The 19,943-nt window shown below is 43.1% G+C and overlaps 1 protein-coding gene across 2 annotated transcripts in view; it reads left to right on the forward strand.

Moving 5' to 3' along the window:
• LOC128687748 (LIM/homeobox protein Lhx9) overlaps window positions 1–19,943 on the forward strand; it is a 573,843-nt gene that overhangs the window by 390,080 nt on the left and 163,820 nt on the right. For both annotated transcript variants that reach the window (XM_053775324.2, XM_053775328.2), the window contains exons 4-5: window positions 6,888–7,074; window positions 10,355–10,613. In XM_053775324.2, the coding sequence (XP_053631299.1) occupies window positions 6,888–7,074; window positions 10,355–10,613 (446 nt within the window). The remainder of the gene's footprint in view (window positions 1–6,887; window positions 7,075–10,354; window positions 10,614–19,943) is intronic.

Consider the following 19,943-nt stretch of genomic DNA (forward strand, 5'->3'; position numbering starts at 1 on the left):
ATCTTTGAAATAGTTCTAAAAAGCAGGCTAGGAAACCACCTGGACTCCCAAAAATTGCACAGTCCATGGCAACATGGTTTCAGAACAGGTCGCTCCTGCCTTTCGCAACTATTGGACCAAACAGAATGCAGATATAGTATACACAGATTTTGCAAAAGCCTTCGACAAAATGCGTGCACACAAAATGCGTGCTAAGGGATAACTGGCAAACTAGGCAGATGGATCTTCGACTTTCTAATCAGTCGAACACGAAGAGTAGTGGTAAACAGAGTTAAATCGGAAGCTGCCATAGTGAAGAGCTCTGTCCCACAAGGCACAGTACTCGCCCATATCCTGTTCCTCATTCTCATATCAGACATAGAGATGTAAACCATAGCACTGTATCATCCTTTGCAGACGATACTAGGATCTGCAAGAGAGTGTCATCCACTGAGGACACGGCAAAACTCCAAGAAGATATAAACCAAGTTTTCCAATGCGCAACAGAGAATAATATGATGTTCAATGAAGACAAATTCCAACTACTCCGTCATGGGAAACTGGAGGAAATAACTAGGACTGAGTATACTACAAACTCTAATCACACAATAGAGCGGAAAAGTAATGTGAAGGACCTGGGAGTGGTAATGTCCGAAGACCTCACCTTCAAGGACCACAACAATGCCACTATCACGTCTGCAAGGAAACTGATGGGATGGATAATGAGAACATTCAAGACAAGAGATGCTAAGCCAGTGATGATCCTTTTTAAATTACTTGTTCTCTCTAGGCTGGAATACTGCTGTACATTAACATCCCCATTCAATGCAGGTGAAATTGCAGATCTAGAGAATGTACAGAGAACCTTTACTGCACGTATAAGTTCCATTAGACACCTTAAATACTGGGAACGTCTCGAAGCACTGGACTTGTACTCACTGGAGCGCAGGCGAGACATATCATAATCTACACTGGAAGATTCTGGAGGGACTGGTCCCTAATCTGCACACAGAAATCACTCCCTACGAAAGCAAAAGACTTGGCAGACGATGCAACATACCCCCAGTGAAAAGTAGGGGCGTCACTGGTATACAGAGAAAACACACTAAGTGTCCGGGGCGCAAGACTGTTCAACAGCCTCCCTCCAGCAGTAAGGGGCATTACCAATAGACCCCTCGTTGTCTTCAAGAGGGAGCTGGACAGATACCTAAAGTCAGTGCCGGATCAGCCGGGCTGTGGCTCGTACGTTGGACTACGTGCGGCCAGCAGTAACAGCATTATTGATAAGGCCATGATGCACCGGGAGGCCTGGTCATGGACCGGGCCGCCGGGGCGTTGGTCCCCGGAATACCCTCCAGGTAGATTCCAGGTAGAAGGGCAGGAAGGAAGGTAAGAAGGGTAGGAGGCAGGGTAGAAGGTAGTAAAAGAAGCATGGAAGGAAGCAGGGTAGGAGGCAAGGTAGAGAGGAAAGGTGAAGGAATAATAATAAAATTCAGTGATTGCAGGAAATCTGTATATGTAAATTAAAACTCAGACTATAAGTGACTTGATAATAAGACGCCAGGGGTGACGGGTGAAGGAGGAGAGGTGGGGTGAGGGATGAGAGGTGAGGGTTAGGGAACAGAGGCGGGGGTAAGGAAGGAGAGGTTGAGTGAGGGTGAGTCAGGTGGGGGTTAGGGGTTGGTTTAAAAAAGTTGATGGTTGAGTGTAAGGTTCTTGTATCCTCACACAGCTCAACTGGGAGATTTTTTACTGTCAGTGTTTAGTTAGCGTTGGAGGGGAGGGGTAGGAATGGATAATAGATGTTGTGGTGGAGTGGCCAGATAGTTACGGGTATGGCTGGTAGAAGAGAAAGGGTGATGAATTATTTTTTTATTTTAACAAAAGTGAATACATTAATGGTGGGCTGGTGCGCTATAATATACAATAATTACATAGCAGTGAAACGGTGGTAGGGTGTGACGGGTGATGGTGTTGTTGGAGCATCATCAAGTTCGACACGAGACTGTCAGACATTAAGAGTAGTCGTGGCTCCGTCCCATAGCCAGTGTCAGGTACGAAGATCAACTTAGCACACTCGCTATTACTGATCCGTTCTTAAATGAGGGTGTAAAACTTACCGGTAGCTCCGGGAAACTAATGGATACTTAAGCAGTTTTGGGTCATCACAAAGCCACTTGTCAGGAGATACTTATTCTGTTTCTCGTAGAATAAGCCACCACCACACAAAGCCAGGGAGGTAGCCCCACTTTAGCCTCGCTGCACAGCTGAATGAAGATACCATCGACGCAAGGTTTCAGTAGCTGATGGACAAACTATTTTTTGTGTAATAAACCGTAGAAAATATTGTCTCCTGAGACCTGCCGCCCCCCAGCAATAGGACCAATGGCGCCCAGATTCCGGAAAACAATCTTCCGCACCCCAGCCATGGGGCAAGAATCATCATTGCCCCAGACACAAGGTTAGTGGTTTCTTCGCTTCCACTCGTCCTGAGCGAGCCATCTCCTAAAACCGTATCAGAACACTTTTTCCTGATGAAAAAAACGCTCTTTTATTAAAAAAAAAAAACGGATGTATGATTAGTGTACTGCTGCCGTTTTCTATTTGATAGTTACACAGCGCGGGGAGGCGAAATTGGGTAAATATCCCTTTTATGTTCTATCACTTACGAGAAGTTGCATGTATAGTGCTAAAACCCGTCAGCGTAAGCCGAAAAACCTTAGCAGAACAATGAGAATAGCCTCAAGTACTTTATTAAAGGTTCGTCAGCTAGGGCAGCATCAAAGGTTTCATTGCAGTAGAGCTGGAGTTTTTATTACTTGTGAGTTAGGATGGTGGGGTAAGGAAGGGGGCAGTGGCTTGTATGTGTTAGACTACAAGAATTTATCCTATTTTTTTTTTTTTTTAGTTTTTTTGTTCTATGTCTTCGAAATTATAGCAACATTTTCAATTTAAATTTCGCTCTTAAAGGGCAAACATAAAACATATTTAGGTAATTAAAAATATTGACATGAAAGCGACAAATAAGGGTGATGAAGGTCCCCCAGCACTCCTCCACACCTTCACATGCATCTTATTTTTACTTATATGACTCCTTGGTATAGCACACCAAGTTATTATATTATCTCTGTATCCCTCAGTAAGTAAACAATGAAGCATAATGTTCAAAAAAGTGACCACAAGGCTGACCACGTACTTTACATTTAGTTTAATCAACTGTGTTTGCCAAAATGTCTGATGACCTTGTATACAGCCCGGCTGGATCCAGGCAATTAGATCCATTCATGTTATGGATGTATCAGATTTGTAAATGCGTTCAGATGACATTTTTATTCATCATTTACTTGTTCTCTAATTCTGTTTTCAATTCCAAGGTTATATCCATTTTCTTCTTTCAGAGTTTTATCTGTAGATGATTCCCGAGTCACTGCTTCCCGCGGCCCTGTGCCAGACCTGACCTCCTGGTGGCTTGATCTGTGTTTTCTTTGGTAAATTTATCTGCGTTGCTTAAAGTGAAAGGAAACCCATAATAATTGTTCTTTATCTTTTATTTTTGCCTATCTATACTTTGATTCTCCAGTGAGTATGTTAGGTTGATGAAACAGAATAAAAAATGATCAAGGAGTCGAGCTGAGTGTCAAAGGTTAACTTTAGTTCAGATGGGATGACAAACAATTCAATGTATAATGTGAAACCTGTTGTTAGTTTTTGTATCTTACTTAACATGGTTGATAGAGTTCTTAAGTAGGGAGGTGGCAACACGAGCAGACGGAAGCCCTGTCAGTAGACTCCTGCTTAGATCCATCACTGTATATAATTTGAGATATATTAGTACTATATGTTAAGAGTTAGACACTGTTGCGTTGACGCCTTCGAAAATAAACGAAAATACTGGTGATTTGGTATGTTAAGGGGATGAGCATACCATCAACGTTTTTTTCATTAACATCATTAGTACCATCATTATCATTTTCATCATAACTGCCTTTGTTATCATTACCACCACCATTACTGCTATCATTATCATCACATTTGTTATCATTACCTTTGCTATCATCATTATCACCACCACCATTACTGTCATCACCACTGTCATCGCTAATTTCATCAATCAGTGAAGACAGTAATGCTCACCATCACCCTCATCATCGCCTCCACTATCATCCCTGATAACAATTCTTACGAGAGTACCATAACTAAAGCATTAACCACCATCCCTGTTTTCCTTAACCCCTCACCATAACCCCCAACGTTCCTTAACAATCTATACGGTCTGTCCCTACCATCACATTAACCCCAACCCCCCCGAGAGTTGCTGGAAATATAGGTAAGAGGGACACTAAAATTTCACCCTGAGGGAGAGCCCGTTGTCTAAGCACTATCTGGCATCATGGCCACGATGCTATCGGCCAATCACGTGAGAGGAGGCGGGGTCACGTGACAGTTAGCCCCGCCTACCTTCCCTGGAACACATACCCAAACCCCTTTTTTCATGGAATGTAGAGTAGTTCCTCTTGACATGGATAAGAGGGTCCAGTGAGTACTGGAACCCTTGCTAGTGGCACTGAAACTAATGATCGTGGCACTGGAATCAGTGATAGTGATACTGGAAACTATGCTAGTCGTGCTGGAACACCTGGTAACGGTACCGGATCCTTTGATAGTGGTACTGGAACCCATGATGCTGGTACCGGTATCCTTAACAGGGAAACTGGAACCCACGATAATGGTACTAAAATCACTGTAGTGGCAATGGAATCCCCTGATAGTGGCAGTGGAACCACTGGAACCCTTGATAGTAGCACTGAAACCCCTGATAGTGATAAGGAAACCTCTGATAGTATTACATCTGCCTCTGATAGCAGTTAAACAGCCTCAAAGCCTCTGTTAGTGTAATGAAGCCTTTAATAATGGTACTGGAGCCTTTAAGAGTGATAATTGAGTTAATGATACCAGTACCGGAACTTCTTATAGTGGTATCGTAGCTTCTGAGAGTGGTACCTACAGTTGCTAATAGTGATACTGCAGTTTCTGATGCTGGTACTGCAGTTTGATAATGATACCGCAGTATCATTACGAAGCCTTTGTTAGTGTAATGAAACCTTTAATAATGGTACTGGAGCCTTTAAGAGTGATAATTGAGTTAATGATACCAGTACCGGAACTTCTTATAGTGGTATCGTAGCTTCTGAGAGTGGTACCTACAGTTGCTAATAGTGATACTGCAGTTTGATAATGATACCGCAGTTTCTGATAGTGGTACTGCACTTTCTGATAGTGGCATTGCAAGATATTTATTTTCTTATGCCAAATCCAGGGCCAAAGCCACCTCCAGTATTCGGCCGTTGGTCAAACAAGATGGAACTTACAATGAAGACAGCCATGAAATGGGTGAAATACTGAAGTCACAATATGACTCTGTGTTTAGTGAGCCGTTAATCAGACTTAAGGTTAACAATCTGAATTTTTTATGAGTAAGACTTAAAAACATGTCAATATCTCAAAAATTTCCAACGTAACCCTAACACCAGTGGACATCGAAATAGCCGTTGATACCATATCCATACACTCTTCTTTTTGTTCATCAAGAACTCCAAGAAACCAGTCGTTAAAAAACAATGGGTATAGCCCCCACTCCATTAACGTGGCAGAAAGCAATAAGAATTATTGACCGATAGCACTTATACGTCCCGTATCATAAAAATCTTGGAAAGAGTTCTATGAAGCAAGATCACCAACCACTTGGATTCCCAACAAGTGTACAACCCAGGGCAGCATGGGTTTAGAGCAGGTTGCTCCAGCCCCTTGCAACTACTAGACCACTATGGCATGGTCTTGGATGCACTGGAGGACAAATTGATTGCAGATCTTGTATATATAGACTTTGCAAAAACCTTCGAAAAGTGCCATCATGGTGTAATAGCACGCAAAATGCGTGACAGAGGAATAACTGGAAAGTGGGCAGATGGATCTTTAACTTTCTACTCAATAGAAAACAAAGAGTAATAGTAAACGGAGTTAAGTTAGAGGCTGCCCATATTTAGGCAGACGAAATTCATTATCTAGAGAATACACAGAGAATCTTCAGTCAAGCTCTTTAATTACTGGGAATGTTTGATGTCCCTTGACCTGTACTCCTTGGAATGCAGGCGAGAAAGATACAAACCTGGAAAGTCATAGGACTGGTTCCATATCTGCACACACAACTCATTATCTAGGAAATCAAAATGCCCTTCATATGGTGCAACATACCCCCAATGAAAAACAGGGGTGCCTTAAGCACGCTGAGAGAACATATGGAGTTCTAGACTTTTCAACAGCCTCCCATCACATAAAGGGGATTACCAGTGAACATTTAGCTATCTTCAAGAGAGAACTGGATAGGTTCCTAAAGTCACCACCTGATCAGTCGGGCTGTGACCCTTGTGATATCGATCAGTTTATGTAAATTATTAAGCTGTTTCCTTGTTCTTGAGATCGAGCCGCAGGGGCGATGATTATGCAGCTCTTAACATATATTAAGAAATTTTATGCAGAATCCCTTGTCAACTAAAAATACTTTGCTCTATGTCAAAACATGTGAATGACAATAACTTAATGTCACTTGATTCTCTTGTTCAGGTTCCTGTGGTAACTAAGTACTTATTATTCCCTAGTGTACGTTCTTGTGTATCCTAAATCTGCAATGTTCCCTTGTGTAGGCTTCTGTAACCTAAATCTAAAGTGTTTCCTGTTCTAGGCTCGTGTGTGACCTAAGAACATCATTTCTGGGAGGAAATTTCTGTCACCTGAACGTATTCTCCAGTTACAACTTTCTCCAGTTATAACTAACTCCAGTCACGCCTAATTCTGCATTTCTTCCTGGTTCACTCGTGGAAGTACGCTAACTTTTTTTTTTCCCGGTACAGGTTGTTCAGCGTGCGGCGATGCGCGCGGTGCACTCAGACCATCGGCAGCTCCGAACTAGTGATGCGGGCGCGAGAGTTCGTGTACCACGTACAGTGCTTCACCTGCGCTCACTGCAACGTTCAGCTCACCAAGGGTGACCAGTTCGGCATGAGCGGCCCCCTTATATACTGTAGGGACCACTACCAGGTGAGCAGCAGGGGTTTCCTTATATACTGAAGGGACAACTATCAGGCGAGGGCCAGGGAAGGAAGAGCTCATTATATACTGCAGGGCTACTGTTAAGTAAGGGGGGACGGGGAACAGGGATGAGAAGGGCAGGGAAAGGTTGAGAAATGGGAGAAGAGGCAAGGTATGAGGGTAGGTTCTCTTCATATACTGCAGGGACCTCTACTAGATAAGAGTCAGGGGGCCAGGCTTTTTATATACTTCAGAAATCACTGCCAGGTGAAGAGGAGGGCAGAGAAAAGGGGAGATGAGGAAAAGGGTGAAGTGGAAGGAAAGACAGAGGCAGAGGAAGGGAAGGGGAAAGCTCTTCATATATTGCAGGGATCATTATCAAAGATGGCAGAAGGGCGAGGGGGGGAGGGAAACAGGGTCCCCTTATATATGCAATAGATCAATACTACTGTAGGTGAGAGGCAGTGAAGGGTTCCTTTAGCAGTATGTGCTGTAGTGACCACTACCAGGAGACGGGAGACGGGAGGCAGGAGGGGGGAGGGTTAGTAGGGGAGGAGGAAACTTCATAATGCGAGAATTGCTGGATAACTTGAAGTATTGCTCTTCCCTCTTTTCTTGCTTCCCTTCAAAGGAAAACATTTAACTAAATTTATAAAAAATTTTGGTATGCAAATTGTTAATTTCACTCCAAAACTAATTTTGCCTCTCAACCTTGCTAAAATGTATGAATCATAAAACAGCTGAACTTACATAATAAACCCAAAACTTTGCTTAAGTTTAGATCGGTTTTTCCTTGATGGTTTAGGAGATGGATAAAAAAGGGATGAATCTTCTGGTGACTTAAACTGTCTTGAAGAACAAGCCTCAGTTATCATTCAAAACGCTCTACACCAGTAATGTCAGAACAGTCATAGAGTATGTGAAGCTCACGCCTTTGCAGGGATGTAAGCTAAGCTTGATGAAGCCACGAGACTTGCCACCAAACTGATTAAGGAGTTTCCGAACTAAACCTCATCTTGTTGACAGACCGAAGACTCTGGGAAGACAATCATGACGTATTCAGAGGCAATGGCAGGGTGAGAAGACGCTGACATAATAGTGACTAGAAGCCATTGATAAAACTGAACGATAAGAGTGTGTGAGCATGTGTACTCATCTGTTTGTGGTTGAAGGGGTCGATTCATAGCTCCTGGCCTCGCATCTTCACTGATTGCTACTAGGTCCTCTCTCTCTCCCTGCTCCATGAGCTTTATCAAACCTCGTCTTAAAACTATGTGTGATTCCTGCCTCCACTACATCACTTGCTAGACTATTCCACTTCCTGACAACTCTGACTGAAGAAATACTTCCTAACATCCCTTTGACTCATAGGAGTCTTCAGCTTCCAGTGTGTGTGTGTGTGTGTGTGTGTGTGTGTGTGTGTGTGTGTGTGTGTGTGTGTGTGTGTGTGTGTTTTCCTTCACCACCAACTTAAGACAATCATATCACTTGCGAACCATCTTCAGGTTAAAAAAAATTACTTCCTAATATCCCTGCGACTGACTCATTTTTGTCTTTTATTTACCGTTGTAACGTCTGTGAACACAGCCTTTTAAGCATTCTGTTCTTAATTCTCCCCTGACTATCTTGTACGTTGTGTCTTCCATGTTTTCTTTTTTCCATTAAGGACATTAGGGGCAGTTCTTTTGCCTCTGTGACCAGTCTTGTTGTAGATCTCTCTACTTCCTCTTGTTTCTCAATATGCTTGATCACAAGTAGGCTGCAGACAGGTGGTACATACTCTAAGAAAGGTAGGTTTCTCTCATGTCTTGTATAGGGTAATGAATGATTTTTTTTTTTGAGAAATTCCTGAGAACAGTTAAGTTTTCTAGGCGTGCATATACTACCCACACTTTTATGTTTATATGCCTTCGGTGATGTGATCGTTAATATGCTTAACCCAAGATTCTTTTACTTGTTAAGGGTTTGTAGCCCACTGTTTCCTCCCTTCCCAGTCTATACTCCGACACGTTTGGTCTGCCAAAGTCTTTTTTTTTCAGTAATTGTATTCTCTCTTTAGGTTTATAATCGGCAGATAGTAACATTATCTATTCTGGTATGTCGTCTACATATATAAGAATCTGTACAGGTGTCAGCACTATTTAACCCCACTTGACACCTCCACCCATCCTGGAAGTTACTCTCTTAACATATCGCACTTTCTTTTTCCCTTAGGTGACGTGCATAATGTGCCATTCTTTATAGTACTTCTCCGATTATCTCTTCTTTCTCTTCTAGTTTTTCGCTCAATCTTCAGTCTGGTACGGTAGCAAGTATCTTCTTACAGTTCAGTCCACTCGCTGTTCATTCATGCCTTGTGTCTCTGACAGAATTTCAGTAGGACAGGACTTCCTCTCTATATATTTATGGTTGTCATTTATGAAGCCTCCATTCTTTAGATATTCCACTCATTCTCTTTCTGATTATCTTCTCTATTGCCTCGTACGACATAATCATCAAAAATACAGGTCCATTATTCTTTATTTCTTAACTGTGTTTCCTTGCTTCTGTATTGTTATTACATTTGTTTTCCATTTTTTTTAAACATTTGCAGTGTTTCTTGTAACTTATAAAAGATTTTTGCTAGCAATGCAGATAGTGCTTCTGTGCCTCCTTACACGTTTCATGGACATATATAATGAGATCTTGCTTCTGATATATCCACCTCTCTAATTTCTTCGCTTCATCCCTTGACGTCTGGATGCTATCCAGTGTTCATTGGTCTACCCTGTCTCTTTGTCTCTCTTGTTGTGTTTTTTTTTTTTTGTGTGTGTAGCAATAGTTACTGTTTACCAAAAGCACGTGTTCATAGACACGCGCGCGCACGCGCGTGTGTGTGTGTGTGTGTGTGTGTGTGTGTGTGTGTGTGTGTGTGTGTGTGTGTGTGTGTGTGTGTGTGTGTGTGTGTGTGTGTGTATTCACCCAGCGTGCGTGTGTGTAGCAATAGTTACTGTTTATCAAAGGCACGTGTTTATAGACACGTGTGTGTGTGTGTGTGTGTGCGTGTGTGTGTGTGTGTGTGTGTGTGTGTGTGTGTGTGTGTGTGTGTGTGTGTGTGTGTGTGTGTGTGTGTGTTTGAGTACTTGTGTGTACGTGTTAGTATGTGCGTGAGCGTGTTCATGTGCGTCTGTGCTTCAGCTAATCCACATTATTCACACTATATGTTAAAATCAGCACCTTGACTGACTGTCCTCTTCCTCTCCTGAGTTTTGGAGGTCATTCAGCGTCTTGTGTATGTTGTCGTTCGCAGATGTCAGCACTGCTGGAGGGTGGTTACGTGACGCCCATGGGCATGCCCCCGGGTGCCCTGCCTGGCGCCCCGCTTCCCCCAGGCCCCCACCAGCTCCCCCACCATGGTCTCCACCCCCACCTTCCCCCGGAGGTGCTGCAGGGGTTCCCGCCCCCTGAACACGGAGGCAAGCTACAATACTACAACGGGGTGGGGACTCACCATAAGGGCAGACCAAGAAAACGGAAGCCCAAAGATGAGCCGATGGACACGAACATGAGTGAGTGTTACTCCTTACTTTGGTGCTTCAAGGGCGGCGCGCTCGCACGTGCGTGCCATGTACTTCTGTACTCACCTTGCTATACTCACCTTCTTGTACTTACCTAGTTGTTTTGCTAGGGTATAATTATAGTTCCAGGCTACCATCTCAAATCTTTTCGACCCATTTTTTTATTTCTGTCCTGGACTGCCGGAGCGTGTGTAAATATAGTTACCTCTCCGAGGTTACACTAGTAGAGCTACGCTAGTCGAGTCTCCTCTATAATTTATAATGGCAATGTATAAGTTTACAGTGGGTTTAGTTCAAAGTGTCTGGTGTGGGAGGCCCTTACACTCACCACCAAAGCGTATTTATAAGCAGAAGTGCTTCACGTTGTGTCTTGTTACTTAAGGATATAACCGTGTTTGTGGATATATTGCTATATAATCGTGTATATGGTTATCATAGCTCTTCTGTTTCTCTTGGCTTCTATTACGCGCTTTTCTGCGTCATCAGTTGCTTTTGGCACTTCCTTTTTCAGTTCTGAAATCACTGTTACAAATTTAGATTTTTGTAGTTTTCTCTCTTTTTACTTGCTAATACCGAACTACAGCTGCTTATTTCATGTTCCTCTTTATACTCTCGGGATGTGTATGTGTGTATGTGTGTATTTGTGTATTAAGTGTGCGTGTGTGTTGGGGGGGGGGGGATGGGCGTGAGCGCATTACCATACATTCCGTTTATCACAAACTAGAAAATGCAGATATGGTTAATGTTTTCCTTCAGTTCAATCATGCAGTTCGCCCACTGCACTAATGTTGTATCTTTATCTTGTGTAGCTCTCCAGTAGGTTGTATGAGGTTGATTTCCATGTCTCTAAACTCGTGTTAATTTTCTTTAACGAAACTTTTCTTGAACTGCCTAACTAACGGCTCCTAGCTACCGAATAGTTTTCAGCTGCCGGCAGTTATTTCTTGTTCAGCGTGAGACGATGCATGCTGACCACTGGCAGCTCTTTGCTCTTCTGAAGGATCATGTCAGGTCCCATAGCTGATGTTGCATCAGACTCGGCTGGTATTCTTCACCTCCCCTTTGTCTGTGTGGCTGGTGTCTAGAGTCTGTTGGGCTGTCTTTCAGTCACTGCTGTCTGATACCATAACTGATTTCTTGATGAAGACCTTCAGTCTTTTAGTTCATCATAAACTTCCCTGATGGCTTGTGAGTACTACTCTCTCCTTCATGCTTATTACTTGTATTTAATGTTCATCTTTCTTCGTACATAACTGTAAAATTATTTTGGCTTTTGGTGTTGTCTTTTTTTTCAGTTGCTGATCAGATTATCTTATAAATCTTGTTTTCTAATTTCGTCCTTTTACGCTGTCTCCTGTCCTCCATAACCTTCATAGTTTCTATGCTTATTTTCTATGATCTTTTGTTTTTGAGTTCGTCACTCTGCTGTTCTGGTTAAACGGTAAGATCTCTCTGCATTTCTCATTCATATTTCTCCACAAGTATAATTGTTTCTGAGGAACCCTAACACTTCCTGGGTAGGTCTTCAAGAACCGTTGGACCTTCGAGTTATTTTTTTCCATTATACTTCCTTCAAAAAAAAAAAAATCTTCCTTGCATTATCTTCTCTTCTGAAGCATAGTTTTATATCTTCCTCTCTTTTTCGTGGCTCTTCGCCTACCAAGTAACCGAAACCACTCTGTGATCATTGGCTCTTTATGGTAGTAAAGAGACAACGACCAATTTTTATTATGTCCTTTTCGCTTATGGTAAAGTCCAGGGCTAGTTTTACTGTTTCTTTTCTTCTTTCGTAATGGCTTACAAAATTTGCCATTACTCTCTCCAGTTTTGCTCTTAGCATATTTGGCTTCCCGTGTGAATCTTAGTGTTCCTGATTTTATTTTTCTTGGCTGAAATTTCCTATCAGGATTTTTTCTTTGGTGCTGATTGTTCTTCTCCACTTTCTATAGACTGTGCACTCTGGTATAGTTCTTGTGTTCATTTTGTTGCCTCAGTCTCCGTTGGTCGGTGGGAGGTAGATCATCAATGATACTACCGAATTACCTTGGGGCCTCAGTTATAACTTTTTGATGTTTCTTCGTAGGTTGGTAGACAGGTACCCTCCAGGGAGGTACCATCCTGCCATATAGTAGGCTGGTAGGCAGGTACCCTCCAGGGAGGTATTAAACTGGTAAAAGGACACAAGTGCAACTAATACATTTTATTGTGGCAACGTTTCGCTCTCCAGGAGCTTTGTCAAGCTGTTACAAACAATACAGGGACACAGAGGGTATATATTATATATATTATGCTTTGTACCTCACTCTGTACCTATGTATACCTTTGTGTTCCTGCATTGTTTTTAACGGTTTGACTACGCTCCTGGAGAGCGAAACGTTGTCGCATTAGTTGCACTTGTGTCCGTTTACCTTACATATTGTCGGCAATTCTACCAACATTATTACAGGTATTACCCTGTTGTCATGTAGGTCAGTAGGTAACAACCATTCAAAAGGGAGGAACTACCCTCCTACCACACGACTGAACGTTTCTTACTCATGACCACGTTGGAGGAATCTTAAGAGCCAGCTGATTGAATAGTTAGTGCACTGGCCTATGAATTTTAAGACATACCTGCCATGCGTTCAAGAGCCACCTTTTCCTTAAGCTGAATCATGACGGGTAAATCTTACACTATTCTATTATTATTCAATATGTCCTTATTTTTTACCCTATATCACATATTAGATCTTTTTTCTGCACTATAGTATTTCTTTTCCATTTAAAAGGTCTATTCTGAGAGCGGGTCGCTTGGACGATGCTGAACAAAGCCATTAACAGAATCTAGGAGCATTCGTTCTGTTGATGATCCAGGGGATCATCGTCCCCGCGGGTTCGGTCTGAGATCAGTCAGCGAAAGAGCATTCTGGCCGTTTCAATTTTGTTTATGTAATGAAAAGAACCGCTTAGTGAGGCGATAAATTTTCTGGCATTTTTGTACTCGAGAGAGTTGTCACTCAGGATTACTCTTACTTTCTCTCTCTCTCTCTCTCATACTCCTTCAGGCAGCGTCTACTTCATGCTTCAACTGCCTCCCTCTTCCTCTTATCTGACATTCGCTTTTCATTCCATGGTCTCTACTATTCAACTCTTCACTGCCTCCACATCTCCTCTTCACCCCTCTTAACCTCTCCATACTCCCCAGTTTATCTTCCAGGTGGGTTAGTTACCGGTTGTTAAAATCACTTTTCAATCAACACTTGGCCTTTGTGTGTGTGTGTGTGTGTGTGTGTGTGTGTGTGTGTGTGTGTGTGTGTGTGTGTGTGTGTGTGTGTGTGTGTGTGTGTGTGTGTGCGCGCGCGCGTGTGTGTTTGCGCGCGATTGTGTTATTTTCTTCCAACATATTTCTGGTGTGTATGGGATGGGTCATCCTGAGAGTTGGTAATTCCCTAGTGATAGTAACTCCAGCGCTGCTGGAACGAAACCTTTGAAGCTGCTGTAGCTGAAGAACCTTTAATGGAATACTTGATATCCTCCTCGCTCTATTGAGGTCTCCCAGCTCTAGCCTGCAGTACTGAAGTATCCCCGCTCTAGCCTGCAGTAATGAAGTATCCCCGCTCTAGCCTGCAGTACTGAAGTATCCCAGCTCTAGCCTGCAGTACTGAAGTATCCCAGCTCTAGCTGACACAGCTAAAGTCTCCCATATCAAGTTGACGCTGCTGAAGTCTCCCAGCTCTACCTGACACTGCAGAAATCCCCATATCTAGCTAATATTGCTGAAGTCTCCCATCTCTAGCTGATACTACTGAAGTTTCCCAGCTCTACCTGACACTGCTGAAGCCTCCCATATCAAGCCGACACTGCTTAAATCTTCCAGCTCTAGCTGACAATGCTTTAGTCCCAGAGCTCTAGCTGACATTGCTGAAGTCTCCCAGCTCAGGCTGACATTACTGAAGTCTCCTTGCTCCCAGTGACACTCTGGTATCTGATGTAAGGTACCAGTACTGTTACAACCAGTACCTGATGTAAGGTACCAGTAATGTTGATACTACCAGTACCTAATGTAAGGTACCAGTACTGCTGATGCTACCAGTACCTGATGTAAGGTACCAGTACTGTTGTTACTACCAATGCCTGATGTTAGGTATCATCACTGCCGATACTACCATTGCCTGATGTAACGTTCCAGTACTGTTGATACTACCAGTACATGATGTAAGGTACCAGCACTGTTGATATTAACAGTACCTCATATAAGGTACCAGTACTGTTGATACTAACAGTACCTATTTCTGACCGGCCCCCCACCCACCATCTCTTACACTGTCTCAAAGCGTCTCCTTTCATCTTGAGGATACATTTTAATCTCGATCTCACCTCATTCTTTAACTCCTTTCCCTACTCCTCTCGACAATCCTTACTCCCTACCCTAATCCATACTTCGTACCGCAGTCCCCTACTCCTTTGCAAAACCCCTACCCCTCTCCTAACAACAATCCCATGCCCCTACCCCGTCCACAGTTCCTTGCCCCTACCCCGTCCACAACCCCTTACCCCTACTACAGCTCCCTACCCTTATCATCTATTCCTACCCCAGCAGAATCCCTTAACCCTAACCAATTTCACAGCTCCCTGCCCCTAGCACGACCCTCTATCCCCACTAGACCTAAAACTAGGATCAGTGGAGAGAGGAAGCAAAAACGTGGCCAAGGAGTTTACCTGGAGTTGCTTCCGGAGGTTACCACCCCCGCGACCCGGTCCCAGACCAGACCTCCTGGTTGCTGACCTGATCGATCAAGCTCTTGGTACCTGCCGCCCGCAATCCAGCGTTTGCACCTCAACTCGGCTGATCAGGAGCTGTTCTGAGGAATCTGTGAAGTTCCCTCTTGAGAACAACTAGAGATTATTTGGTAATCCATTTCATACATGAAGGAAAAGCGTTGAATAATCGTGGTTCCTTGAGGACTCTCAGTTGATCTTCGTATGAAAGTTTTCTTATGCAGTGGATTAATTTTGTTATTCTTCTCTGTATGTTTTCCAATGAATTTATATCCATTATGTAGTGTGGATACCAGAACTTGAGCTGCATAATCTAATTAAGGCCTCAATCATAATGTGTAGAACTGCAGCATAACCTCTAGAATCCTGTTGCTTTTACTTCTTAATATAAATCCCGGTAATCTGTTAGCCTTATCACAAACTCATAGGCACTGCTGTCTTGGCTTCAGGTTGCTGCTTACCGTAGCTCCCAAGTCCTTTCGCATTCTGTATGGCCAAGTTCTGTATTATTTAGTTTAAAAATGCTGGGGTTATTTACATTCCCGAGTTTTAGGATTTAGCATTTATTGCGTACACTTATGTACTGTTTTATTTTCTGCTCTAAATTTCTGTTTACCTCAATCTTTTTTGCAGTCAGTTCGGCTAAAATCAATATTATTTACCTTAGACATACCTTATTTCCATTTCCTTAGATTAAGACTTTACACTGGTTCATACTGAGCTTCACCTGCCGCTTTTCCGACCACAATGTTATATTTGTCCAAGTCAGACCGAAACGTCACCATAAGTTTCAGTCTTCTATGTGAGGGTTATTTGTTTACTATCCTGGTCTTCCTGTAGCTTTCTAGAGTCCTCATCAGTAAATATCTGACGATCCGTTTCAGTGTCATCGGCAAACCTTTATTTATAAGCAATAAACTTGCTAAAGTCGTTTTTTCCCCTCATCTGTGTCGTACATGTACGTAAACTGTCAACAACTGTTGGTCCTAATACTTCACCCAATTCTGATTTCCCCAATTTATGAAAGCTGTTGCCTATTAATCAACCATGCTTGGCTCAAGAGCAGTTTTCTCTTGCGCTATCTGCTGCTACTTTCATCACTCTTTTGTGCAACTTTATTAAGGAATTTACTTAAGTCTATATATACAATATCGTAATCTTTATCATAGGACATCACCTCAAATACTTTAGTGAAAATGTTAGTAAATTTTTAATGCAGGATCCACTGGTACTGAGATCCACTGGTCAAATTATATCTTCCAAGATGGCCTCAAAATTCATGTACATTTCCCACATTTGTTGCTAGGCTGGTTAGTCCATATTTTAAAGTTGAGAACTTATTTCTACTTGTGTAAATGGGAATCAGATTTGTTATTTCCCACTTATCAGGTAAGATTCCGATTTGTAATGACCTGTTAGAGAGACTATAATAGTTTGCCAAGTTCCTTCTTACATTCCTTTAGAATTCTTGAAGACAACTTGTCAGGGCTGGGTGACTTGCTTCGTTTAAACCTTTCTAGTTGATTGAAGGCCATGTCACAAGTGACTTAGATCTTGCTTATTTTATTTTCGTCCTGGCCTATGTCCTTTATATAAAAAGAGAAGTAATATACGTGGTAAAATTAGTAAATATTTCATTGTCACTTATAGTAAGCTGATCTGAGTTGATCTTTGATTCAGTCACCACCTTAATTTAATACCTTTTTTATTCCTCTTTTTTAACCTGTCTTAAACTGAAAATAATGGTCAATAAGGTGACCCTCTCTTTTTATTATACCGTAAATTCCTCTCTTTTTACTCAAGAAATGTTGTAGCCTGTTGTATACTCATTTAGTCATTTATGTTTGCTTTAATTTGTGTATTAGGAATAAATGCAGCTTGTGTAGGCTTCTACAGTGTTTTGAGAAATGTCATGTTGGCAACCATCAACACCATCTAGTTGGCCTCCCTCACGAGTCTTCTTAGTAATACCCATTTACCTTTTAGATGGTAGGAACACTTCCAGATCAAGAACGTTTTCCGACTCAATGTTTACATCATCAACAGGTTTATATAAGCTGGTGTTGTCAGTGAACCTGTGCTGTAACCCAGAGAAAATATTAACACACACTCTCTCTCTCTCTCTCTCTCTCTCTAAAGAGAGAGAGAGGAATGAAACTTGGCTAATAGTTCATTATCACTTCTCATGTTTGTGTCTGCACCGGGTCACCACGAGAAGACGACTCGGGCCGGGACCCACCCGGCGAACCTACCTGAACTCGACTCGAACATGAACCTGAACCTGAACCTGAACCTGAACCTGAACCTGCGTCACCATAACTGCACAAGACGATGCTGTCGTCGAGCCCTACATTGTGACCACGACTTCTCTTATCTAGAAGTTCACATGCTCGTCTAGCTGTCTCAGAAAATTCCCAGAGCGAACAAAACGTTTCCAGGGAAGGCCACGCCCCCTCCCTCTTCCCTTCCTCTTGGTTGCGGGTTCGACCCCCTTCCCCTGCCTCCACCCTCCACTCAATCCCCTACCCAACCTCCCCCAACCCTAACTCTGTCCTGCAAGGGGAAATGCTTAAAAAATGGGGCAATGGATAAGGGATACAAAGAAAGGTACAGAGAAGGGCGCTAAGAGAGAGGGGTGCAGTGTGTATATAGAAAATGTAGAGAGAGGAGGTACAGACATGAGTAGAGAAAGAAAATATTGAGATATAGAGAACAGTACAGAGCGAAGGTACAGGACAGGTCTTTAGAGGGGTATAGATGAGGTACGTGGAAATGTACGGGAAGGGTACAGTAAAGAGATGCAAAGGCATACAAAGAAAAATACAGAGTACAGGGATACAGAAAGATGTTGCAGAGATGGGTAGAGAGAGGTGGGTGCTGAGAAGTGGATACAGAGAGATGGGTACAGACAGATGGTGCAAAGATAGGGTACAGAGAGGTAGGTACAGAGAGAGGGGTCCACAGACACGGGTACATAGAGGTGGGCAGAGAGAGTTGGGTATAGAGGTGGATACAGAGATGGGCACTGAAAGGTCGGTACAGAAAGGTGGATATAGAAAGATGTGTACAAATAGGCGGGTACGGAGAGAGGGGGTACAGAGAGGAAGTGCAAAGAAAGGGTTACAGAGATGGGTACAGAGGCTTACAAAGATGGTACAAAGAGAATGTACAGGAAAGCGGTCCAGATGGGAGCAAAGTAAGATTAAGAAGTTAACAGAGAATAGGTACATCAAGTATATAGAGATGGCACAGAGAGGAGGTATAGAGAAGGGACTTCAGAGATGAAGAGTATTGTCAGTTGAGTACAGAGAGAGGGGTACAGAGGGATGAATATAGAAAGTGTGGGTACATAGAGGCCGGTAAAGATAGGCGGGTATAAAGGAGTATAAACAGAAAGGTACAGAGAGAGGGATAAAGAGAATACAGAGGGATAAAAAAAGAGGGATACAAATAGGGGGTACCAAGATATGCGTTACAGAGAAGCAGGGTAAAGCGAGCGGGTAGAGAGAGATTGGGTACAGAGAGCGGGTACAGAGTGGGTACAGAGTAACTGGATGCAGAGATCGGAGAGAGACATTGGGTACAGAGAGAGATTGGATACAGAGAGCAGGTACAGAGTGATCGGGTACAGGGATCGGGTACAGAGATCTGGTTCAGAGATCTAGTACAGAGATCTGGTACAGAGATCTGGTACAGAGATCGGGTACAGAGATCTGGTACAGAGATCGGGTACAGAGATCTGGTACAGAGATCGGGTACAGAGATCTGGTACAGAGATCTGGTACAGAGATCTGGTACAGAGATCTGGTACAGAGATCGGGTACAGAGATCTGGTACAGAGATCTGGGACAGAGATCTGGTACAGAGATCTGGTACAGAGATCGGGTACAGAGATCGGGTACAGAGATCTGGTACAGAGATCTGGTACAGAGATCGGGTACAGAGATCTGGTACAGAGATCTGGTACAGAGATCGGGTACAGAGATCGGGTACAGAGATCTGGTACAGAGATCTGGTACAGAGATCTGGTACAGAGATCTGGTACAGAGATCTGGTACAGAGATCTGGTACAGAGATCTGGTACAGAGATCGGGTACAGAGATCTGGTACAGAGATCGGGTACAGAGATCTGGTACAGAGATCTGGTACAGAGATCGGGTACAGAGATCGGGTACAGAGATCTGGTACAGAGATCTGGTATAGAGATCTGGTACAGAGATCTGGTACAGAGATCGGGTACAGAGATCTGGTACAGAGATCTGGTACAGAGATCTGGTACAGAGATCTGGTACAGAGATCTGGTACAGAGATCTGGTACAGAGATCGGGTACAGAGATCGGGTACAGAGATCTGGTACAGAGATCGGGTACAGAGATCTGGTACAGAGATCTGGTACAGAGATCGGGTACAGAGATCTGGTACAGAGATCTGGTACAGAGATCGGGTACAGAGATCTGGTACAGAGATCTGGTACAGAGATCTGGTACAGAGATCGGGTACAGAGATCTGGTACAGAGATCTGGTACAGAGATCGGGTACAGAGAGAGGATGGTACATTAACTG

Source organism: Cherax quadricarinatus, chromosome 1 (assembly GCF_038502225.1).
Source record: "Cherax quadricarinatus isolate ZL_2023a chromosome 1, ASM3850222v1, whole genome shotgun sequence".
Taxonomy (NCBI): Eukaryota; Metazoa; Arthropoda; class Malacostraca; order Decapoda; family Parastacidae; genus Cherax; species Cherax quadricarinatus.